At 39.4% G+C, this 26,777-nt stretch overlaps 1 protein-coding gene across 2 annotated transcripts in view; it reads left to right on the top strand.

Moving 5' to 3' along the window:
- Nucleotides 1–26,777, top strand: part of SLIT3 (slit guidance ligand 3) — a 537,089-nt gene that overhangs the window by 459,665 nt on the left and 50,647 nt on the right. For both annotated transcript variants that reach the window (XM_075056287.1, XM_075056286.1), the window contains exons 28-29: nucleotides 15,233–15,330; nucleotides 22,095–22,234. In XM_075056287.1, coding sequence (XP_074912388.1) covers nucleotides 15,233–15,330; nucleotides 22,095–22,234 — 238 coding nt within the window. The remainder of the gene's footprint in view (nucleotides 1–15,232; nucleotides 15,331–22,094; nucleotides 22,235–26,777) is intronic.

Genomic DNA, 26,777 nt, shown 5'->3' with positions numbered 1-26,777 from the left:
AAGGCATATATTGTGGAACAGGTATCAAGGTTATTCAAAGCAGAAATTTGTTCGTTATGAGCATATCTTTTTTTGCCCTTACGTTTTTGCTTGTTGGGTTGGCTGGTTTTTACATTATTTCTGTATTAGCAAATGGACTAATATATAAATGTATTTATACGGCTAGAAGACATGTTTACAAAGGGAGGATTTATTAACAAGAAAATAATCAAGAATAATCCTCTAGTTATATTAGCAATCACTTTCTAGTGTGCATTAGACCTCATTATGCAGTGTTTTGCTTAGAAAGGTTTTGATAAACTCTTGAAATGACTCAGTTTAAACATCTCACAGAGCATCCAGCTTTTCTCCTCTCTCTCACACTTTCTCAGGTAACATTCAGTGTGTGAAGGCAAAACCTAAAACCACTTGTGAGCTTGTAAGCACCAAGATGTCATCCAAGCATGGCAAGGAGCAAACAGACCCAGGCATGGCACTTAGAGCAGAGTTTAAAAATACTGACTGGATAACAGTACAGGGAGAATTGGTGGAAATTTAATAAGCCAAAAAGAACTGTGTGTCTTTACCACAGGTTTTTGAATAAAAATGAAATATGACAGGTCCAAATGCAAACCATATGAAAGGAGCACTCTATCTACCATGCAGTTCTCCACCAGAGATTCATGCTAATTCAATAACAATACCTTGCTTCCTTCTCACCAGCCAGCACCAAACAGCTCTATCCATCTGGAAGCTATTTCCCAGACCTTGATAAATTGTCCTAAATCTGCCCTCTCAGCATTTGTTTTTCCTTGTTTGATGTAGGTTTGAAAAAATCCTGTGTGGAAGAGTGCATCAATAAAGTGAAAAACCCACCCTTTTTTCAAATGTAAGCTCATTCAAATAAGCTGACGACTTTATAATCTTCCCTGGAAAGGGACAGTTACAGACCACTTTCTGGGGTTCCTATGCTCATGCTAGCCTTCGGGGAAAAAAAACAGTAAGCCAACTAGCCAACTAGCAGAAAGCCACCTAAGTTACCAGTTGCCAAACTGGTGTCTGATGGAATTGGGAACTTCTACCAGTTAAATCCAGTTGCAAAAGCCTATAGCCTTATTTTTCATTACCACACTGATGATGACTCAATCTCTTATTTTTCATTATCACAAAAATGTTTTTGCTCTTGAATGTATACCTTATGGGGCTTTTAGCAATGTGTAATGCTGCCCACGATGGGTTCGAGTAAACTTAAAAGTGAGATAACTCATGGACCACCTGAGCTGAGAGGCCAGTGGGCCGAGCAGTTGTATTTGATGAGGACAGAAATACAGATTACTCACTTAGGAATGGAGGCGGCTATGTGCTGATAGCTATCTTTGCTGCAGCTCTTTCCTTAAAATGGGTGATGAATGTGTTTGCTATACATAAGCCATGGTTGAAACAGTGCTTTTGTGGTTGTTCTTTGGGGACAAAGCCCCAAAGACAGTGGGAGATGGTGTGAGAGTGCCACCCACGGCAACTGGCGGGCTGCAGAAGCCTGAGCTCCAGGGTGCCACCAGTGCTGGCAGGAAATGTCTCTTAATGTTATGAAACTTGTGTTTTCATATTAAACACAGACATAGGTGTAATTATCCAGCAGGGGTTTTTTTCTCTTCTCCATAACATTCTTTGAAAGATTATTTAAATATGTGTGGTTTAGATTGTGAAGTATGATTACAAGTAGAGAAACGAAGCTTTCTTCTGCTTTAAATGCGGCTGGCCACCTGCAGTGCAAGTGTGTGTGAGTGCAGCCGGTGGCTGGTAAATAGATAACAGTACCATATTAATTCATTTATCCTGCAGAGCGTGTGGCTTTTATGTATTCCCATTGATATTATAAAATCGAGTCTATGGATGTTAGAATTCAAGAGAATAATCAAACTTGCAATCAATAAGCCATTGAGAAAGGATTTACTTGAATAGCTGTAGTAAAAACTAAGGTGAGTGAAAAAAACACTAAGTGTATTTTGTTGTTGCTGTATTCTTAAAACGCCCTTTTGGATTTTTTGGCTGATTTTTGTGTCTTTCATACTTTTTTTCTTAAAACTGAGGTAACAACAAATGAAGGAGAATAGTTATCTTTTTTTCCAAATAGAGTTATTTGTAGAACTGGGGAGAAAGCATTTAAAATACATCTGTGTTTTATCTAAAATGGAAGAACACTGCCAACCTGGAACATGAAATGCACTACCTGCCTAGGCATCGCTGCAGCCTCTTTGGGTGCTCAGATAAATGGGAGCCTGAGCTGTTGGGATGTGGGATGTTTGTCAGCTCTGGATTCTGCTGTTACCAAAAGCTGTCTGAAATGGGAAGTGAAGATAGGTAAAATTAGTACAGCACATATCCCACACTTCAGGCAGCAGATGCTGATGTGTGTCTGTGGTCGAGTTCCTCTGTAAATTTTATCCAACTCTATTCACCTCCCTGTTGAGTTCAGCCAGTGCCCTGACTTTTCTAGCAGCACTGCAGTATCTTGAGGGTTCAAGCAATTTCACCAGTCATCCAGAATGACAGATACAATTGGAAAAATCCCGGGTAAAGCTCTTGGGCTTTCGAGAGACAGTATTATTTGCAGCCAGACTCTTGTGGTGGGAGGCATTATAGTGAAGCCAGAATGATATTTAGTGAGGAAGCTGGCTCCAAAGTTCTACTAGAAATTTGGCTCTTCCTCCTCCCTGCCCCCCGTGCCAGGTTTTTGTCCCTGGAAACAGGGTTAGAAATTGAGAATCTCAGAGCAGAGTGTCTCTGGGGTATGTGGGATTTGTGTCTATCATGCTGTACAGAGATATAACTAATGTGCCAGCACCTAAGCAGATAGATGTAGCTGAGCAGAAGCTGTGACTGCTCAGCACAGGGCTAATAAGCAGGTTATACCAGTACAGACCCCGTACCATTGGCAGGGACTCAGTGCTTCACTGCCTGTATCGTTCACTCACACACATGGCCTTGCATTTGCTTGGAGCACAGGCAAATGAAGTTTGCTGTATTTGCACTTTGCCATGTAGATCTACTTCTGTAGCGTTACATGAATAATCTGTCAGAGCCCTAGTATAATGGCTGTTTTGAGGAGTATTCAACACAGAACTGATCCTAAAATGTAGATATGGTAGTGTTTGCTCATGTACAGATATTCTGGCCAGCTCTTACAGCTCAAGGCTGAGACAGTGCAAGTTTATTCCAATGGGCCAGTTTCACAGTTACGCTGATTTGGGTGGGGTTATATGAATGTAACCAAGTGTAGAGTTTGGCTGCTGATGCATGCCAGCTGTGTGAGAGTCCATGCCTAGTTTGTTAGGCTAATACTGGTTGGAAATGTTACTCCGTGCTTTTGTTTCTTTGGATCTATTAACATATGCATATAAGTCCCCATATACATCATTCAGTGCACAAATAAATCCCTGAGCTGGAATTGCAAAAGGAGGAGAAATTGGAAGGAACTCTTAAACCAGCCTGCCCTCTTCCATGTGAGACAGGAGAGCAAACATCTCTGCCTTCACGTGTTACTCTGTCTTGGCCTCTTTTCTCTCCCAGTGTCAGGGTCGGGGGGACAGGCAGTGGAATGTGAGCTCAATGCCAAGTTTTCGTACAAAGAAATCAGTGCAGCAAAATACTGTTTGTGTGAGGTGGTTCTGCCTTGAACTTTCATTCTAATAAATTTTCCTGGAGCGTGTGTTTATGTGATCTGGGGTGGTTTATTTTTTGTTTGTTTGTTTTAACCATACTGAAAATACTTATTAATGGATGTTGAAGAAGAACTTTCCACTCTTAGTAAAGTAAAGCAGAAAGCCTTTAGGGATGAGAGGTAATGGGTGGCCACGTAAAATGAGTAGACCTATATTTATGTATGAATTTTTAGGGCAAACACCACTGTCAGCAGTAGGTAGTTATAATTTCATATAATGCTCCTAGGGCAGAAAAAAACTGCAGAAATCACAATATTTTCCTGTGTATGCTTATTCCATAAAATTTAACATGCATCAGTCAGGCTTGTGTTTCTTTCTTTTTGCCCTTTCTATTATAGCAGGTCTAAAGAAAATGGAGATTTACATCTAGAAGAGCATTAAAATGAAAGGCTTAAGGAAGGATTACCGCCACAGTTGCTGGCTGAAGGTAGTGAGGCATGCATACACCCACCACAAGCCCTGTAAAAAACATAGTAATGTATTGTGGCATGCCCTAATGAGGGCTTTTAACAATAAAGCCAGCTCTGAAGAAGTATTTCCATTTTTGTTAGGCCGACAAGGAAGCAGATGTTGAGCAGCTTTAGGCATTTGCTGTGTTTGTTCAGTGCTGCATCAGGAGAAGTAGCTGAGCAGTTAAGGTGAATAGTAAGCCATACCCACAGGTGGGCACCATCATATTCATTCTTTTGTCAATGTGAATTATTACCCCCCACTTTGTTTTTACTGCTGTTTTTCTAGTCTAGTTCTAAATGCCTTAAGAGACCAGACTTCCAATCTTTCTTTTCCCAGGGTAAAGGAGAAGTTTTTATTGGCATTTAGTCTGAATTTCAGGCTCTTGTTCTTATGTTTGCCTGGTCCTATTACACTAAATAATAATTTTTCTTCCTCTGTGGTTTGTCTGTCTTTCAGGTGATTGCTGGTTGCTATAACTGTGCTTAATCAAGTTCTGTTTAACCAGCTCTTAATTTTTTACATCCCACCATTTCTGCATAATTGAATCAGTTGAAGTAGTTCGTCACAGCTGAAAATCCGTATTGTTAAATTTTCTTGTGATTGTCATCTATTATCCTTGAGGCTTTCTTGGCATTGACTGTACTTGATGATATGGCTTCTGGGTTTCTTTTGCTGTTCAAGAACATGAACAGAGATTGTCCTAGGAGGTTAATTGCCTTATTTTCCCCTTTCCTTTGGGGATGATGGAATTGGTGAAGTTGCTGTAAGCAGGCTAAGCTGAAAAGAAAACTTTCTCATGTGTGAGTAAACTCTCGCCTGTTAACAGAAGTGATATAATGCCAGACTAGCTGGAGAATTAGTAGATTACTGCTTAGGGGTAAGTGCACATACACCACAGGGAAAGTTGTACCAAAGCTCTCTGCGCTCCATTGCTGACAGTGTCAGGCTCCAACACTGAGGTGGTGCCAGGCAGACGCCTGTCTCCATGGCCCCCTGCAGGTCCCCTCCTCGTACTTCTGAGCGCCTCTGAAATAAATGTTGTGCTCTTGCTCATTATTGTAGTGGGCATGTTTGATTTCTTTAGTAGTCTGAAGAATTCATTTGCATGTTTGATTCTGAAAACGTGGCTGCCTGCCTGGGTTACCTGTCCCAGTTCAACCCCCTATCAAATTGCAGTCTGGGTTTGTGCCAGGAAGGATTGCTGGTATCTCTGAACTGGCAGCTCTTGTAGGGGAAGTGTTACAGAGCTTCCACAAGCAAAACACATTATACTGGCATTTTTGCTGATACAACGTGTATTTTACTGTGAGACTTTTTATCAGTACAGAACTGCTCCAAACCAAAAGCCTGCATTCTTAACAGACATGGATACACCAGCAAAAGTTTCTTCAAATGGACTGTGACTCTTCCAGCATCTTTAGCTCTATTTATTTCAGAAATCTAATGAGTTCTTTGGAGAGACTTTTTAATCACATAAGCCCTGCCTCATGTTAGGTTTCGCTGGGTTCCTGCATATAGTTTGTCCCTCCCGTCTCGTGGAGGCTTTGTTCAATAGCTTAAATGTTAGGCATAGGTTAATTGCCTTGAGCAGTAAGTTTAAAATACAGCAGTTATATTTCTTTTATTTCTTATTAATAAGAAGAATTGTGTTTTCCATACAAATACCCAGTCTTTAGAACTTTCTTTACAGTTTTCACATTAAGGAGGAGGCAATGGCTTTTGATAGCCTGAGAGGGAAAGTTTTGTTGTCACTGCAACATGTATTTTAAAATAAATAGTCCCTTAAGTGTTTTGAAGGTACTGAAAACATTATTCTCATTCATGAATATTGGTTGAATTAGAGAATACATGTAAAATATTCAATTTTATTCAATTTTGACATCAAATATTTGGGGTTGGATTTCATGTACAGAGGCAACCCTGGGCAAAATCAACTATTTTCAGTGTCCCTAATTTTCTTCTACATCTCCCAAAATATTCACGCAGTGATCTGTATCAGCCAGTTGATCAGGTAACCTTGGAAGCTCTAGAACACCTGCCCCATCCAGTTTGGCACCTCTGGACTCAGTTCAGATATGTGCTACATGAATTGACTCCGTGATGGATTAATGACATATCTTCTGTCATTGATTAAAAGCCCAAAAGACCATTGAAACACAAAGTGCTTATGTAAGGAGAGGTTTAGAAGGACAATCAGGATTTACGTGGTAATGAATATAATTGCAAAATAAACCTCAGATGTCCACTGAGAATTAAATTTCATACTTGTGGGAGAAGAACTAGAGTTTTTAAAAGATAATATGATGAATCCTTACACTTTGACTTTGACGGGCATATTCTTGATTACTAGCTACAGAGGTAATGGAAGGTGTATTATACACTGGAGGATCATAAATCTTTCTGATTTGAATAAAATGAGGCTTAAGAGAGCAGAGTTCTCCTAATTTGGTATAAATTGACAATTGTGATTTATTAACAAGGACAAGGAAGTCACTAAAAAGTGCTGCTGCCATGCCCAATTATTGTTTAATCAGGTGCCAAATGAAGCTAGACTGGCATAGAAGATAACTATACAGTGCTGAACATGGTGAAGTATAAATAACTATTATCTATATTTTTGCTTCAGACACTAACACTGTGAAAGTTTTCAGAGGGAGTTAAATCAGCCAAATGGCAGGTGGAGGGCAGCAACAAAAACAATATCAATGTATCTTCTTTTCATAATCTAGCTTCTATGCCATTTAGCAAATATTATTTCTCATGATGCTTGTGAGCAGCGGGCAACTTTTTTTTTTTATTGTTTTGTCGATGTAAGTATAGCTGTATAAACAATGATATTGACCTAAAAAAAGAAATCAGAATTGTCTAGGTAAATTCAAATTTATTTTAAAACTTTTTTCAAAACTAGAAATGGATGAAATTAATTACTTTTTCATGTTAAATTAATTGGCTTGTAAACAGCAATCCTCAGAAACTATATTTTTGTTACCCCATTGGGACAGATGACTAAAGAGAAATAGTTAATTCTTCACCACTGTGAGTACCCTAACCTAGAGGCATCCATGGCGTGGATGTCTGTAGCAAGGTCTGCATTCAGAAGGAGGAGTCACAGCATTTTTGTGAACAACAGATGATCAAAATCTTTCAACTTCCACCTGGCAATCTAAAAGCAATCTGATCCAAAATTACTGTGATATCATCCATGCCTTGCCAAATAATTTGTATATATGCCTAAGCAGATGGATCTAACATACACCCTGCCAGCTCTTGTAGTTGTTTGACCTTGCCAATGAGCGTCATCTACATCTTTTCCAGATTGAGGCTTAGCCATTATGTCCATGGCCAGAAAGAGCATAAACAAGGAAACAGTATCACCTGGATCTGCTGAAGAGCTTCAGACTACTGTATATAGATATCAGTGTATAAGCTGGCTACATATATCTTAATATCAGTGCAGTCAACTAGGAAATCAGTTTCAAATGGTTCTGTTGGTAAAATAAGAGTAATTCCCAATGCCATATTTTTTAGCCCTTCCTGCAAAAGAATTTAGATTCATTTTATGTTTTAAAGCTAGTTTCGTTCTTCACCCAGTTTGCAGCATCTCTAATTATTTGATAAGTAAGTATTCCCTTCACAAAGCTGAGTTGCTGTGTTTGTAGCGATCGCTGAGGTGTCCATCATAGTCCTTCATGCTTCAATTAGCATAAGATGGCACGCTAACTTTCATAACTTACTTTAAGATTTGCAGTACATGTAAAGCTTTTCCTTTTCATGATCTCATTATAGCAAATAGTGGTTTTCTTTGCAATGAAAGGCTCTGAAATACACAATCGTGCATAGAACTTGAGAGAATTTTTCCTACCAAACTTGTAACTGGGTGTATTAGCTGTGTAGCTGAATTCATGGCATAGTGTTTCCTTGGTCAATTATGCAAAATTCTTCTTGTTTCTCCTTTGTATTTATGGCTGCTAAATATATTTATTACAGGGAAACTGCTGAATACCTCATTCTTATTTCCTAGCTTAATTTTCTAGTGGAATTGAGGTTTATGTGATAAAACTTTGTTCGTGAGACATCTCTTTGCCTTCCTGGCCTGGGAATAGTTCAATTTACTCTCCGATTTTGACTATTTATAACCAGAGGCATAAAGGTTTCAATGATGAACAAAGACACTGGTAAAGAGGCCACTAAGTAAAAGACTGTAGCATCAGCTCATACCTTATTGGATAGCTGTATGCCATAACTTCAGGAAAACTTTTGATTGTAGTTCTCACTTTACTAAGCAAGAAAGAAGAAAAACTCAAGTAAAAAATCTCTTCAAGAGTTCAGACTGTGCTGAGTGTCTGTGTTTTCTATTTTTTCTGGATGCTTTTTCCTCCTCTCCTCTCATCCCATCTCATCTCATTCTTTTATATGAAGCATCAGGAATCATGACTTGTTTACACACCACATTTAGCCCTTCACTCTATTAGACCTCTGCAGGTCTGAATATATGAATGAGTCCCACTGGCACATGCAGATGTAGTTTTTACACACAAGCAATCAGCATATGTCAGAATTGTTCAGAAAACTGTGTTTCATAAAATACTTCCCAAGCTGTGTGGAAGCAGAGCAAAGCTACACACAGTGGCTGTAAGTGTCCATTTTTTTCTTAATTTCACAACATTAGGAGGTTAAAAATTTAAAGCTGGCAGATACTTGTAAGTTTGAATAACATTCCCGAACACACTCATAAAACACAGTGCACTTCTCAGTTTATCTTTCCGTGAATTTTCCTTCAAGCCTATCATGAACTGGAAGATTTAGTTAGCCTTTTCCCTTGATGTAATGATTGCTTATTAACTTCTGACCAGAACACCCATAAGGCAAGTGCATTAACGTTTGTGAGACAGAGTTGGATGTGGATGCATTGCTTCCACTATTAGCAATGTAAAGGACTAGGTTTGCAGTACAGTATCTTTGTAGCTGATAATTTTGTCTGTTTTCCCTAAAAGTTTTAGCTGTATTTAGAACTTGGTAATTAAGTTATGAAAACTTCCTAGTTCTTAATTTAAAGTCTCTATCAACTATATTTGTCTTCGTCTAGTATTTTTACTAAACACATGAACACTACCATCTGTTCTCTACATATACCATCTAAATAAAATTTATTATGAACATGTTGTTTATTGTTAACAACTCGAATAAACTTTGGTATTTCTTTTGTATAGCTCATTTTTCCAGCATACTTTAAAACATTGTAGTTGATGAACAAGGCTGTAATTAGCTGGACAGAGGTCTCCCTATTCACAAACCATTGAAGTTGGATAGACTTCTGCCTGTCTGCAGGCGTCTTCATCACTGGCTGGATCATGTTTCTACTGCAGTCAGCAATGACGGTTTTATACACCAAGAGGTTTCTACCTTGTGCTGGTGGCAAGCTCCATGCTGCCACCTCTTATCTGTGCCCGCTGCTCTTAGAAATGGGTGAAGAATCACACTAAAATGGACAGAGGTCAAATCTCAGCCATGTGATCTTGAATGAAGCTTTCAGTCTCCATAGCCAATACTAATTTGTGAAAATTAATTTAAAAAAAAAATTGCAGTGCTTGAAACAGTGTCAAAGCAAATGAGTGCTTTTTTTTATTATATTATCTTTTGTTCTTCCTGCTGAGGTCATTATTAGTTTTTGCTACTTGTTCTTGGGTGTTTTACTAATCATGATGTAATGTTTTCCAGTATTGGATACTTGTAAAGGCTAGAATTTGGCACAGCAGTACTGAGGAACAGCTTGTATATACACTAATGCCCAATGCAGTTAATTACTGTTGAGTATGAAATGAAGAACTGACACTTTCTAAGTATGGTAGATAGTTTCTGAAATATGGAGCTGGAGCAGCCAAGATAAAATCTGGACCAGCTGAGGTACTTCAGATTTAAAAAGGCAGCTGGACTCTGAACATATATGTCTTCTGATTAGTTGCAGAAATTTTATGTTTCAACACCTAATCCTTTCCTCTTCTACAGAAAATGAGAGAAATTACACAAACATGTTTGGGATCTGATGCTTTCCTATCAGACTAGACAAAAATTTATTGCAGCTTAAAAAAGCTCTAGAAATAAAATATTACACACAGAGGGACCTTCATCCTCTTTCTGTGAATTGCTGAGAGAGTCATATCTTCTTGCCTGTCCTTGAAACAAAGTCTGCACCGCTTTTTCTGATTCAGACTTCATTAAGAGGCTCTTTAGTCTTGAAGCAAATATACAATATTCTCCTTTGTAACAATAGTTCTTCCAGGGAATGTAATTCAAAAAGTTTTTCCCAATTCACAGATAAATTAATTTTAGTGATGCTTGACAGCAATTCCATTTTTTCCAGTAAGAACAGTCTTACTGTAAATTGAGACTAGAGAATTGCATTATTCATTTGAAAGATGTTTCTAGAATGTCTTTAGGCTCTTCTGGGTAGTTGACAGTCTTATAGAGAAATAAAATGGCCTTGCTTTGCTGTAGATTTATTAGTACCAATATTTCCTGCAGCTTCCCTCCTTTCAGATTTCTTTGTTTTTCATAGTCTTCTGTGTTAGAGAAATTGTACTTGTTTTGTGGGCTCTCAATGTGCTATTGATAAAGTCAACTCAGAGAAGATAATCCTCAGAGAAGGATTAAGTGCTGTTTGCCCATTTATTACGAGTAAACTGAGTCAGAGAGACTCTAATTTTCCTAAAGCCACATAGCAACTTAGTGTTGTAATTAAGTCTGATTCAGCAGCACATACTAAGCGGTTTCCATGGTGCCTGAGGCCCAAGAAGCCAATAATTCAGCCATGTTCAGTACGGAAATGAGAGCTGAGTCTAAGTCATGAGAAATTTCATGTGCCAGTGAGAGAGACTGAAAATGCCTTGCTCTCATTTTAACATTTATCTTTATTAAATTTTTACAAGAACATCCAAAATAATCTGAGTAATTATGGTAGAAGTGATGGGACTGTTTTACACGGTGTTCAACTGTGACGAAAACCTTCAGAAAAACAGATGCTGTGGTTTCTGCTTTACTTATGCTGTGCTTAGCTGCAAAGGGTTTAGTATTTTAGTGATACAGGGATGAAGAGTTCATGTGAAACAGAAGTAACTGACATTAGTGAACTATCTATAAAACAGTCCATTCTTCAGGGACACAGGAAAAGTATTTGTGACCTTAGAAATATAAAAAATGGCATCTTCCAGCTTCACTAGGATAATGTGGTAAACACACAGGATTCACAACACAGATGGACAAAACACAGGCAATGTTGCAGAAGGGTGGCAGCGGATTAGTGTTAATGCTGCATGGCTCGCATTCGTGAAGTACTGCGGACCACATGGTGCCAAAATAAAACCTGCATGAGCTTCCCTCGGCGCTTTCCCAATTCTTCCCTGAGACATTTGGGGGCTCAGGATTTCAAATGGAGAAGGACAGGCTGTTTGGCAAATGCAGCATGGATGAAGCAGAAACCCTCTCTGCCAGGTCTTGGGTGAGGTCTTCGCATGCTGTCTTGGGGGAATGAACTCACAGAGAGGCAGGGGGTTGGCCAGGTCTTCCTGTTGTTCTTTGGAAATGTTTCTCTCCTGATTCAACCAAGGAAATGGATGTCCCTGTTCCCTTGGTTTTGCACAAATTTTAAAGTGCAAAGCTGCTGCTCCTTTCTCTGGGGAACACTGGGGACAGAGCCTCAAGAAATACAGCTTTGTCTTCCATTTCTGTAACAAAGCTCCTCTGTGGTGTTGGACAAAAATATAATTACTGTGTGTCTCATTCTTCTCACAGCACAATGGCAGTATGTCCTACCTGAAAAAATATGGAAGATTTCAGTAGTATTTGGAGGACTGAACTGTATGACATGTGAATGGGAGAGCCTAGCACCGTGAGTGGACAGACCAGAGCAAATTAATTCTGTAGAAAAGTTCACACTTATAAATTGGTTTGGGTTTTTTAATGCCTTCATTAGGCTTAATTGAGACTGCACCAATTTCAGGATAAGCACTCCAGAGACAGATTAAGATTGCTACTATTATTTATACAGTACTTAAAGCATGAATGGAGCTTGAGCTGTCACAGAACCAGCACAGTCCTTGTCCTGCTGGCTTGTCACCTCCAGGCTGGGCACATTGCTGGAAATGGACACACCAGTCAAGAGCTGTGCATGAACTTCTGATCTATGTAGGATGTAAGAGAGAGGTGGGCAATGATGAAAAAGGGTTAGAAAGATGTGACTAGCCTATTTGTTCTTCACTCAAGAGTGAGATTTCCCAAGCAGATATGCAGCCAGAGACAAACTGATCAAACCCATCCTGGTGTGGTTCTCCTAAGAAATCTGTTCCTTCATAATGCACAAAACCATGTAGTCTCGATTCAGGGAGCAGATAGGTTCTTTTGAAAAAAAGGTAGGGAATGTTTTCCTTGTTGAGAGCTAAATAAGCCTTTCAAACAACTTTGATATAAGAACATGAGAAATGCCATAATGGGTCTGTAGTGCATTTACTGCAGCATTCTGTCTCTCAGGGCTGCAGCAGCAAATCTTTACTGTTTGAGAAGAGTACACAAGCCTGCCACCACTCCTCCAGTTCTCCCAGTGCTCACCAGCATCCAGCTAGGGATGCTGATGTCTGCCTATTGCCTTTCATATCTGGTTTGGATCTATTGTACATTAATTTCTCTAATGACTTTTATACTATCTGACTTCATAGAATCATAGAATCATTTATGTTGGAAAAGACGTTCAAGATCGTCGAGTCCAACCATCAACGATAACCACTAAACCATGTCCTGAAGTGCCTTGTCTACGTGCTTTTTGAATACCTCTGGGGTGGTGACTCAACCGCTTCCCTGGGCAGCCTGTTCCAATACTTGACAACCCTTTCAGTAAAGAAATTTTTCCTAATATCCAACCTAAACCTCTCCTGGTGCAACTTGAGGCCATTTCCTCTCGTCCTATCTCCAGCCACCTGACAGAAGAGACCAGCACCCACCTCACTGCAACCTCCTTTCAGGTAGTTGTAGAGAGCGATAAGGTCTCCCCTCAGCCTCCTTTTCTCCAGACTAAACAACCCCAGTTCTCTCAGCCATTCCTCATAAGACTTGTGCTCCAGGCCCCTCACCAGCTTGGTTGCCCTTCTCTGGACACGCTCCAGCACCTCCATGTCTTTCCTGTCGTGAGGGGCCCAAAACTGAACACAGTACTCTAGGGGCGGCCTCACCAGTGTCTCACAACCTCCTGTGGCAAAAACATCCCAGAAGCTCATACTTTGGAAGAAGTATTTTCTTTTATCTGTATTAAGCTCATCTTCTGACATCAGTAAGTGTTCCTCTACCGCTGAGGAATTTAGTGTGTGACAAATTCTGCATTCACCACCTCCATGAGTTTGTAGACCTCAGTCAGGCCACCCCCATCAGTTTTCTTTTCTCCAGACTAAAGAGTTGTAGGCTTTATATTGTCTTCTTCTAAAATAGTTGCTCATCTCCTTGAACATTCTGGTAGTCCTTTTCTATGCCTTTTCTAACCCCACTGTATTCGTCCCGAGGCAAGCAAATGATTGGCAGGTATCTGCCAAGTACCGTGTTAGGCTTCTCAAAGTCCATTCTTAATTCTAATGTAATTCTAATGTATATCTTAAGATACAACAACAAACAAAGTCTCAAAGCTAGGTGGAAAAACAACTAACAGTTGATGCTCTCATGTGCAGTACATGGCTGAAGCATCAAGATGCTTCATTTTGACAACATGGCCATCATAAAAACATGAGACGATAGAAACTATCTGAGTGTCCCTCACTCCAGTACATCATACCAGGTATGTGAAGTCTGAAAAGGGTTGGAAGCTGTTGCAGATTCAGTGGAGAAAGGAATGACTTCTGATGAGTGTTGTCAGCAAGGGAAGTTGGCAGTGGTAGGCTAGTGTTGAGTACTAATACACAAAAGTTACAGATGTCACTAATGATGTCACCGGCTGACATCTGCCCTCTTTGTTTAGAAACTTACAAATGGTTATACCATTGTTATTCCTCTAAAGTGTAATGTAAAGAGTAGTTTTTTAAACCAAGGCAAAAAAAACCCCCAGCAACCTTGACTGAATTAATGTATCTCCTGAGATATTTTTCTCATCTTGATTGCAGTCATGTATCAGCTTTCCAGTAGATGAGCTGGCAGAGGGCCACTGCTAACGGGATCTTCGGTAGGAAGAGTAGAGCGATCTCTTGAACTTCTTGTGGTTGCACAGATCCTTTGAGTATTGAGGCTTTCAGGTGTCTTTATTCCACCCCACTGTGTGAGTAACTGAAAAGCAAGACCAAACTCTTTAATGTTTTTGCCCATTTTATAAATAGCTTGTTCTAATCAGCAGGTTATGATGATCAGAGAAATATGTCTATGCCTTGAAGAGCCAATAAAAAGTCAGTTGGTAACAGTGGAGGTTGTTCAAGGTAGTGAAGTTCAGTTGTTACTGATGTATATTTAAGGGCAATCTTTGAGAAGGGAACTGATTCAATGATGATGTCTCAAACAGGATTCAGTGTGTTCTGTACTGAAATTCAAACTCAGCTCCCTTGATAAAAATGAATTTTCCCCTTTAGGTTTTGACAATGTGTAGTAATGAGTATGGTGTACTGTTGCAGTGTTTAACTGAGCACTTGGTAAATGCAGTTGAATGAGTACCGACTCTATGTGGTCTTGTGCTGACTGTGTGTGTGGCCTTCTGCTTACCTTTGGCCATGATTAATTCTTTTCATTGTAACTAACATTAGAGGTTAAAGTGGATTAGAGTAATGATGAAACGAGCTGTTTCCTTAAAACAGTCAAATGAAGAGTTAACTCAAATCTTGAAACTGAAATGATACCAAGATACCCACCAGTCCAGTTGGTCAGAACAGTCGCCCTGCCCAAATCCTCACTTAAGTGATGAATATATCTGACCATCAATAAAGAACATTAGGTGATGTGATGGGTCTGAAGACCACAGGCCTCCTGTAAATGGTGCCACATGTAGGGTAGGGGAGCAAGAGACACTGATTCAGATGGCATGAGTCTTACTAACTTTGTTTCTTTTGAATTTTCCCAAATAGGGTCGAGACTGCAGTGTGCCCATTAATTCCTGCATTCAAAATCCATGTCAGAATGGAGGGACCTGCCACCTCACTGAGGCAAATAAAGATGGATTCAGGTAATAACACAAAGTTCATAGAAAATGAGATGATAAAATTAAATGTGTTTCTATCTTGCATTAATGAACTATAATGGCTACTTTATAAAAGCTGCTGCATGTGACACATCTATTTGCCATACAAAATAATTAATCTGGTTTCATTGGTGTGACATATTGTTTCCTCTGAAACAGGCCTCCTTATTTTCTCATAATGGAATATACTCTTAAAGGCTATTTTGAGCGGTCTCCCTGATCTGCATTGTATCTGTATGCTAGTTTTCCTTGGGGCATTTCAAATTCATATATACCTTTTTTGTATTTGTAAAGTAAGCATCTGTTGCTTGACAACCAGATGCAAAATGTTTTCATACTGAAGAATCTTGTAGACAAACAGGCCTTAAAGAAACCGTTAAAAAGCATGGAGAGATTGCCATATCTTGAGCACTGTGCCTGCAAAAGAGTAACCTTTACAGCTGGACATTATGAATTTGGTTCTGCCATATAAGAAAGATGTAGCATAGGTGGGAATACACCAAGAGAAGTCCAGAAATTTTCATGAGATAGGTGGGAGATTTGTGCTGCTGCAGGCACTACTTTACAGCTAAGAAAATACAAGTTTGAGGCTTTGGCCACTAGTTGTCATTAAAGTTGATAGTATTTTTTTTATTTTTTTTAAGAAACAAGTTGCTGAAATTTTCATAGATTTGGTCCTCAGTGTTCGTGCTATTTCTTGCACAAAATATGTACAAAAGTATACCGTGCTGTTGTTTCAATTGCATATATGAAACCCTTGCTTCTAAAAGCTTTTATACCTTACTGAGGCTGCTGCTTTGTCTTCTATATATATAGCTTCCTATCAGTGACAGCTGGAGGGAGACACAGAATTGCAAGGTTTATAAGTGGTGTAAGCAAGGAGTCACACCAGTACATTTTTTCAGTTTGATTCCAGTTTGGTTTCAGATGTGATTAAGACTGTTCCAGCTGAGGTTAACTCTTTGTTAACTAAGTCAGTAAATCCATATCATCTTATGTCAGAAAATAGGATTTTTTTTCAAAATAGAAAGGGCCAGGTGAAAGTCTGGGTGACTGGCAGGACTTTAGGTGCAATGGGGAGTTAGTACCCCCCTCCTGTTCCCCTACCAACGGTAGCATGCCTTTTATATTTCCAGAAAAGTATTGTGGCTTCTTTTTGACTCCCCAAATCCCTCATGTGGGAATGAGGCACAGAAAAGCTTCCATTTTGCCCTGTGGGTAGGATGAATGGGGAAGCAGAACAGAAGAAATGCCCCAGAGCTTCTCTCTGTCTCTGTGCCTGCCCACCCTCAAGAATTCCCCCCTTACAGAAACAGATCCAGCACATGCTGGACACAGAAGGACACTGATGATATTATAATGGTAAAGTGCAGGTTGATGGGGATGAAGGGAGACTGTGCAAAGAACAGCCTGAGGCTTTCCAACATGGGAGAAGAGGAGTAGAACACATGGCCACGTCTCCATGAGGGGCAGTTTAGATCTCAGCTTGAGCACCTGTGACAAGGCCCTGAGCAGAGCGGAAAGTGCATCTCCTGGGTAGAGATGCATCTGTAGGGTCATATTGGTGCATGGTGGTGGGGGAGGATGAGGAGGCTCTGCAGATCATAGCATGTGCAAATGGTCATGCTGCTTGACAGACCCCCTAGATTTTGGTGAAACCACTACTCTGACCTGATATACCTCTTCTTGATTCAGATTTTAGCAGGCTTAGCAATTTTTGGAGTAAAAGTTCAGGTTCAGCTTCTGCTTGAGAGAAATAAAGGTCTGATGGTCTTTGGTTTGGTTTCCTTCTGGTCGCCCTCATGTGATACTGTTTAGATAGCTTTTTCCAGCCTGTGCCAAAGCAAAATTGTGCCATATTAGATTATCTGTTTTCTGTCACTCAGTACTCATTTTTCGAAAATCTAGCTGATGCTAAAAATATGCTAGTAAAACATTTTATAATATCCATAATACTAGAATGAAAGGCTTCAGCTTATATTTTGGATCAGGTTTTTCTTTAGCATTTTTGTTTTGTTCTATGGTAGAAAGTAAAAAGTTTTGAATGACCTGAAATGAAAGCTACTTCTGAATTTTTCTCATGAAGAATTTTACAATTTCAGAGGCTTTGCTTCAGTTCCAAATGAACGTCATTTTTGAGATCCTTTATAAAACTGCAGGGGTGGTTTTGTTTATTAACCACATTTGAGGCTTTTTGGGGACGGTTTCTGCTTTTATAGTTATTTATACAGTTTCAGTTGATCTAATAAAAGACACATAAAACCATATCTCATCAAAAACTTGCTTCATAAAATTGAATGTTCAGCTTATACATTGCTCTATTTTCTCTCCCTGTTTTTAATTCAGTCAGTCCATAGCCCCAGCTACTCTGGAGAAGAAAAGTGTAGAGCTTTAGCATGTCGTAGACAAATGTGGTGTGGGGATAGAACAGTCAGTGATGGGGAAGATAAAGAAACATTTTGAGATTGAATTTGGTTGGTTGGGTTGGGTTTTTTTGGTGGGAAATCTCCTCTCCAGTGGATGGCAGCAGTCAGAGTTATATGCATATAAATTGTGTTCATCAAGATGGGAAAACGTTGCCTTAGGTTATATGCTCTGAGGAAGCGGATGTCAAAAACATTTTCATGAGAGGCCTCCTTGGATTTTTCTGTTGTGTGGCCTGTAAAAGAAATTATATCTTCTGTATATTCTCTTCCCTAGGGAAATATATTCATACACAAGCTCTGCTGCCAAACTTGTCAAATCTTTACTCTTGTAAAAAGGAAACTTAAGCCAAAGCTCTCTCCCTATGAAATGCCAAGCAGTTTAACTCTCAAGTTTCTGTAGCCTTAGACAAGAAAATTACCTTTTAAATAATGCTAAGGTGGTGATGTTCCCCAGGCAAAGGCAGGAAATTCATAGTTATGACTGAGATTCCAACCTGACTCGCCCACTGTGCCTGGTACCCACAAGGGCTCGCAGCAGCAGGGGACTAAGATGCTCAGACTTGTTGTAATAGCAGGTCCTGGTGGGGCAGCTGAAGGGCAAAGGTTCATCTGGAGTTCTTCAGTCCTTCTTGGCATCTTTTATTCTTGCATTTTTTCAATTCCAAGTAATTTTCACATTCTGTTTTTTTCAGGTAGGGACGACTTCTGTATTAAAGAATAGTCAAGTGACATTGTGTGGCTCAGGGGATTAGAAACATGAAGTTCTTCCTCCCTTTGAATTGCTCATTCTAATCTAATCTAATCTAATCTATGTCTTCTTTGACAAAGGGTTGCCAAAAAAAGGTGCTTATTGAGAGTGATAAAAGAAGATGGTCAATCAGACATGTCCTGGTCATTTAGCGTGCCTGTAAGTGAGACTTTGACAAAGGAGTCAGAGCTGTCAGCTCTGCTTCAGTTAGCCACAGGCAACCAGCTGATCATTGATAACCTAGTATTGGGAAATAAGGTCTCTGGATTATTTTAACTTTTCTCCATATAAAACCTCCTCCATTTTCCAGAGCATTTTCTTTAGTGTTTTCCACAAACTTTAAGTTTCCTCATAAATGTAAAATCCTGGAACTGATTAACTCCCTAGTGTTAATTCTGCCTAGCTCAAGGAAAAACACTGCACTTCCAGATTTACAGGCTACTCCATTGGGATGTAGATGTAAAAAGCTCCTTTACCAAGAAACTGTAATATTCGTGAAAGAATTTACTATCTCTATTAAAAAGTTGATTTTTTTGAAATGTGATACTCTGTATGTATGCCTATTTTAATAAACAGATGCTAAACTGTTTCATTACAGTTTATGAAAAAAAAAAATTAAATATAGTAAACTTACAAAATTGTTAGTATTCTTCAGCTCCAAAAGTTTACCCCCAAAATGTTGTCATTAAGCTCTGTGTTCCCTTGTGTCTTCATGACGATAATGGGCTTTTATTTAGTTCTTTATTTTTAGGAAAACACAACAGAAAATCCCTAAACTGGAGGAATAGGGAATTTGGACCCTTATGATCACAGCGTCTTAGAAAATAGTTCTTTCCTGCATGGCCCCATTGTTTCCGAGGTCCAAATGAAATGCTGTCTCACACTGCTTCACTATTTAGTCAGTACAAAGTTTTCATCGTTGTCTCTGGAATTAATTTTCTCTCTCAGTCAGCTGGAACCCAAGTTTGATGACCTTCCAGTCACTCTGCAAACTTCATTTTTCTTCTAAGCTTTTTCTGGGAAAATACATACAAACAGTCCCAAGATGCAACTCTTTCAACATATGGTTCAATCCGGGTCCCAAATTGTATGTTTTATCTTTTAATTTCAGTCCTCATATTTGGCACATTTGAATGCAAATCAAAATAAAGTATCACACGTAAGCAATAATGTAAAGACTCCCTATAATACATAGGGACCAGTAGCCAAATGTCATTAATTATGCTGACATTTCCTTCAGTATGGAATGTGTCCTAATACTGAGCAATTGTATGTTAACAATCCCATATGCATTGTTAGTAATGGTAACTCTACTGAGTTGAACCATTACAGTGATAGTATTTAATAATGTCATTTTTAATTGCATACATCCAAGCTGTCCCAATCCTTTTGTGGAAGGAAAATGGTGTTACATTCACATAAAAATAACCAGCACAAAGCCGCTCTTGTTGCTTTTCTTTAAAAGGAGAAAAAAATTTGTGCTCCCAAACTGAGACCTTGGATGCCAAGTTGCAGCCTGGAGCATATTTTTATGGCTGAGTTATAAACCCCTGAAAATGGGGTTTTGTAATTGAGAAGGGAGACGTGATGAATGTGTCACTGTATTTAATTGGATGTCTTTAACCCCCTCCCCAACGCTTGCATTGCCACAAAAGATGGTGGGCCAGCTCTTCTTTCTTATCTGCCTCCTGTGATCCTCTGGATCATTGCAGGGTCAGCAAGAGGACATATTTTATTAGCAATAATGAGCTTGAGACAGGAAAATAAAATATTTCTTATTGATTTATTGTGTCCTAAATTGGATTTATTTGAGCAGTTTGGTTTTGGTTATTCATGGTGAAGGTTTTCTAACTCTCATGACCTGTGAATGGTCCCTGCAGAACTGAATGAAGATGACTGGTAGCATGTAACCTATATGCCTGTTCTGTACCCATCTAGAAGATCTTACTGTTGTGGTAGCTCAAGACACAGTCCCTACCCTTTTTTCTTCCTCTTTGTTATTTCCTTAGTTTCTGAGGTTGCACATATCATGAAGAATCTTACTTTATCCTCAGGGTCCAATATAGGACCTACCAAAGGTGGATGCAGCGCTCTGTGCCATCCCTCCCTTGGGAGTCCCTGTCCTCTGCTCAGCCTGTGGCACACAGGAGGAAGACAAGCAAATGTCATGCTGAGAGCAACCAGCCCAAAAGTGCTTCAGTTTTCTTCACAGATTCTGATGATCTCCTATTTCTCCAGGGCATTCCCCACCACAGCCCCATGACACCTATATAAAGCAGGATAACCACCCCATGTCCATTTTGTCCATCTGAGCTGGAAAAAAGTACCCTGCAGCTATCTCTGCACTGGAAATTCTCCTGGTTTCAGAAAGCTGTGGATGGCGATTAGTGTGACTGCTCTGGTGCTTTCTGTTTTTCATTCTCACCAATCAGTAGTGCTTTACATCTGTTCAGTTCCTTTTCTGCCACCAGAACTTGCATGGGAAAGGAAATGAACAGCTGAGTGAATGTGTAGTTTGGACTGGGACTCGAAACAACCCTTCCCTTCCCACACGCACTTTCCGTGACTGGTGAACAGCAATATTGACACTTCAAAACTGACTCTTCAAATATCATTGCTGGCTTCTTAGAAGCCACTGAAATGACTGGAGCACTTAACACATGTTTTTAGACTCTCTTTTAGGAAACTGTGGCCTCCACCTCTTCATCGCTTACAGCTAGTTTAAAATATAAAGGTTCTGTTAGCAACCATAACTTCTAGATCTGGAGAGGAAACAGAGATTGAAAAAAAAATTAAAGTCATTCTTCAGCCGCTTAGTTTCTCACACTCCCTCTAGGGACCATACATCACAGTGTTGTGAGATAAAATATTTAGTGCAATTATTCTTCAATAGTGTCCACATCCTCACAGAACCATTACTAGCTCTGCCATTGTTTGTTTGTGTTTTAGTTGAATTATCTAGTCATCATCAGCTCTTCTACAAATAGATGTTGGAGGAGCTGCAGAAGCACTGAAACCTTACTGCACTTGTAAAAGCAATCATTCCCAAACATTTCTTGTTTGGACAAGTGACAAAGTGGTAATGAGAAGAAAATGTTCATGTCTGTAAACTCAATTCAAGCCGTTCCTCTTTAAAGAGATCGAGCTATCTAAAAGCTGCCAAGTTGCCCTGCAATTGTGCAGTCCTCACTAGGCAAGTGTCCACATACTCACAAAATCATTAACAGAGAAGCCAAGGGTTTGAATATTGTGATGAGTGTTTACTCTCCTGCCCTGGAGTTGCTTGCTTCAATACAGGGCTAGGGTTATCAACAAAGAAAGCAAAGGGAAGCGTGACAGAGGCTGTCTCCTGCTGATGCTTTTATGTGTTGTGTAAATAATTACATGACCCCATGAACCATCAGACTGCATCCTTCACCAAACACATAGGGTTAAAGTACTCTGTACTTCACAGCAGCAGTGAATTTGGCTCCAGAAACTCACTTTTATATGTTTTAATTTCAGTTTTGTACCTCAAACCTGCTGCCCCTTCAGATCCATGCTAACTTTTATTAATTTTTTTTCTTTCTCCAAAGCTGTTCTTGTCTCCTTGGGTATGAGGGGGAGAGGTGTGAAATAAACCCAGATGACTGTGAAGATAATGACTGCGAGAATAACTCTACATGTGTGGATGGGATCAACAACTACGTCTGTCTCTGCCCTCCTAATTACACAGGTAAGAAAGGGCCACAACCGAAGGACAGGAATCCATGAAGAGTCCCTTCAGTGCCTGAAGGGAAGGATTCAAATACATGTTTACTTTGTCCGTGAGTGTAACTAACCAAGAATCTAGTACCATTTTAAAGCAACCTGGATGTCTTACTGGAGAGATGTTAGTTCTAGCAATATTGCAATACACTTGCTTACAAACATGGTCACTTTTCTGAGTCAAAATACTGACGGCTCATTGTAAAATGCATTAAAAAAATATTGAAGTTTAAGTTGTCAGAGAAATCTGTACTTTTGCACGCACTTTCTCTAAATGTATTTCAGAAATACTCCCAGTACTGAGCTGAGTCTGATATACACATCTGTTCTGAATCTTGCAAAATAAAAACAGTTCCTGTTTAAATTATGGTAGGAAAATAGCTTTTGGGGCACGGCTTTCACCTGAGATCTCAGAGGTCTGCATTTATTAAATAAAATGAGCTTGACAATGTGCTGTTTAAATTCATTATCTCCATTTCACAAGCAGAGAAGCAAAGGCTCTGTAAGAAACTGTAGGCTCAGTTGTAGTCTTCAGTGTGCACCCATGGCAGTTAGCCCAGCTCAGCAGATGTGCAGTCACCTGCTAAGTCCACGGTGACAGAAGTTGGTAAATGAGTTAGAAATGGAATTAGTATCTCCAGCGCCCATCCTGCATTTCAGATAAATTCCTTCCTAAACCTTCTGCAAGAGCAGAAACGTGGAATCTAAAAATGGTTTTTCTCAAGTCATTACTGGAGCATACTGTTGACTCATTCAAACTGTGTTAGCATGGCCTTCCTGGCTCAGCATGGAGTGGTAAGGAAACACCTGCAATAGTTCCTACTTCCATCCTTTGAAATGGGTTTATTACCTTCTAAGCATGGAGAAGTAATGAAGGGCTTCTTGTACACTGGAATATATTACATGTCAGGGGATTTAATGAGGATCAAGCTTGAGTGGCTGAGTAAGGCAGGAGGAAAGCTTCTAGAATTTCCAAACTCTTAAAATACTTTTGTGGCTGATACAAAGGAGGCCCATGTAAATCTTTAGCTGAGAAAAGCCTTATGACTTGAATGGACATTTATTGGAGTTCTAAAATGATCTTTCTGCCAAAAACTGAAAAACTTCAGCTTAGCAAAGAGTTTTGCTTATAGGATGTTGAGCCCATTGTGCTTCCTTAGCCACTGATTATGTGAGCTATTCTTGGGTGGTTTCAAACAAAACTCTATACAAGGAGGCAGAGTCTTTACATTTACAAGAGGAAATATATTTGTCCAGCCAAGAAAAGACATCTCTAGTAAGGAACTGAATCCAGTATATATGCAAATGCACTTTCCTTTTCACAGGCATATTGCAGATTTTTTTTTTTTTTTTTTTCCCAGACAAAACAGGTAGGAGAGAGCTAGATTGGGATTTCTTCTCAAACAGCAGTCTGGATAGGGGCCAGAGCATTCATATGATACTTTAGAATCAGTTCTGAAATAATTTTAATCCACTTCCAGCTTTTTTTTTTTTTACGTGAATATTGTCTGTGCTGGTCTTATGCTTATTAGCAGGAGTTTGCCAAATACTAGACCCCAGTCTTGCAATGCGGAATACACACAATTGTATATACCACACAATAAGCATTTGCTGTCACAATGCAGGCAACAGCTTTGACTACAGTTGCAACAAACCGAATTTTTGAAGTAGAGCAGGAAATACTTCTGGAAAAAATAATATGAATCATAAGTGAAAAAGGTTGCAAAAATAGGGGTGTTGCTTAAATCAGAAAGCTGAAGAGTTACAATAGTTCATGTTGCTTAAAAATAGGAAGAGTTTAGTGAACTGTGATAAAATAATTGCCTTAACCTGCTGTACCTCCATTTTGGAGGGGGATATTTCATCAAACCTGATCAGTCACCTGGAAGGACTCACTACAGTGCAGCTGGCTGGGCTGAAATATCCCTCTGAGGAACACCTGGCCCTCAGAGCAGAAAGGCAAGGAACAGCATAAAATGGCTGGAAGAATTGAAGCCATCAGCCAAACAAGTTACATGCAAGCCAAGTAAATCTGAGCCATGTTTTTGAGGGTCCTCTAAGAGTTGAATCTGAACACAAGAAATTGGACATCATCTGAAGTTGCTTGACTGAATGAACAGCAGCTAAGGAAATGCCATGGAAGCACATAGGCAAGTCATGAAGAAGCACTTTGAAAGGATTTGTGTGCCTGACCTGAAAAGAGAGGGATCTGTTAAACAAAGAGTTTGACTGAAGTCTCCTGTGACATCCAGGGCATCTCTGTGTATATTCTTTTTAAATAAACCTTTGTATACTGAAGCAATACCTGAAGCTACTATGGCAGTATCTATTATTAATAAAAAAAATAAAAAAGAAAAAAAAAAAGAAAAAAAAAAGTAGGTGCAGATGACTTTAATATTGTGTTGAATATGCTAAGAATAGTGAATGCTAACATTTCAGAGAGAAAGCGGGTCACTGGAGGAGTCAGGAATACTTATTCCTGTGCTCAGAATTGTGCATTAAGGTACCTCTCTCCGTCTCAGGTGCTGACTGTGCTTAACATTGTGTAGCAAACTGTATGTGCTTCAGAGTTGCCAGGTGTATGGATTTTATCTATGTTTATAAGAACAAAGACTGGGTGACAGGGTACTTTCCTGGGAAGTAGTTTTTCTGTGAAGTAGTCTGGGGGACAATGACCTCTCAGTGCAGTACTTTGCCTAAATGGGCAGTGATATCCATAGGCAGGACGTATCTAATAGGACAGAAAATGGAGGTAATACCTCTTTGTGTTGTGCCCGAATATTATACTTAGTTCTGTTGTTCAGAATCCAAGGAGCAAGTTGAGGTATGAGAAAGAGTATTAGAAGTGAAACACAAAAAAACATTGGGGGATTGAGAATAGGTCTGGAAGATCTCAAGAAAAATCTTACTGGGCTTAACAAAGAGTAGGCAGACAGAGCAAGGTTGGGGGTTTTTTTGCCCCCTCCCCCCCAAACACTTGTATGGAGAATAGAAATTTCTTTAAAAGGTTCATTGGCTGACCTTTGTTGCTGAACAAATCCAGACCATACATTTTTATCAGTGTAATTATGCAAGAGTTGTTGTTTCTAGCTACAAACTGGATTTCTCAGCAGATGCTGTAGCTGAAACACAAATTAATTTGACAGAGGTCTATGTTACACTGGAGATCAGACTAGATGTTTCTGTACTGATAATCTGTGATGTTTTGAGTAACATTCGGGCTGTTGGTTATAGATGCCCAGGTCAGCTATTGCAGATTCCATCTTTTCTCGACTGTAGAGGCAGGCAGGCTCTGGTAGCACTACGAAGTAGGTAGTCTGAATCCCTCATCACACTTGTGCTCTATGAAGTAAATGTACATTGTAATAAAAGCATAGCCTGAATACAGGGAGGAAGAAGATCCAGGAACGTGGATGTGTGTTGTTCTGCAAGAAATATTTAGGATCCCCCTTGGTTTAGTTGACTAATGGTTAAATCATGATAGTAAATCTTATGTGCCTAAATGAAATGCAAATTAAAAATGCATGTGTTGGAAATGTGGACTATTGACAGAGTTACAGTATCTAGGGTTTGGTTTTTTCCACACCTTAGTATTTTCCTACTTTATCTTCTGTCTGTCTAGTTTTACTTGTTATAGCCTTTTTAGGAAACAATATCCCAAATAATGATGCATAGATTTTGCTTTCATTGGTTGGAATAATGAAGGCCAAAGATCTTTCTTCAATTAATAACTTTTTGCAGTGTTTTCCTTTAAAATTCTTTTGACAGTCTTTTCCCCACTCAAAATAGATGAAAAATGGCCAATTTGTTAAGTGACTGCTGAGGGAAGGAATTTCCCACACTCCAACCCCATTTCACTTTCATTTGAAAAAAAAAAACCAACACGCCAAAAAACAACCCACACTCACACAATAACATCCTTCCTAGTTCCTTTCCACCTAATAACTTTAAAACAATGTACAAATACAAATGGATTGTATGGAATAGGTAAACATAAGTTAAAGAAGACAAAACTGAGAGGGACGGTAGGCAAAGAGCTGACTGCCATAAAAAAAGATTCAAGCCCTTACTGGCACCACCAGGTTTCCTCACCATTCTTAAAGTCAATATTTTCAATATTTGTAGCCTGTATGTACATAACCAAACCAATACTCATGCTGTGTAGCAGAGTCCTGATGGCTTTTATTGTCAGCTGATGTCTTGTTTTCCCTCTCTCCACCTGGTTATTTTAATCCTGAAGCTAAATTATAAGCATGTATTTTCTCCAGGATAATCATGTACCCCAAGTCAGCGAGCTCTAAAGCCTAAAGTCTGTGGGCTGGTTTACAACCTGGTCGGATCCCTTGATGGATTACAGCTCCTCCTTACAGTTTTGTAGGCTTTCCTCCTCTTCAAAAAGAAACTTACATAGGAACATCAAAAGAGGAAGTAATGAATTAGATCAGTCACCCCAGTTCTTTTCCTTTTTGTATTTTTCTAATTTTTGTCTTTTCAGCTTTAACATGGCCTAT

The sequence above is a fragment of the Buteo buteo genome, chromosome 24, assembly GCF_964188355.1.
Source record: "Buteo buteo chromosome 24, bButBut1.hap1.1, whole genome shotgun sequence".
NCBI lineage: Eukaryota > Metazoa > Chordata > Aves > Accipitriformes > Accipitridae > Buteo > Buteo buteo.
The sequence above is the reverse complement of the archived record's forward strand: the minus strand, read 5'-3'. Positions and strand labels throughout refer to the sequence as shown.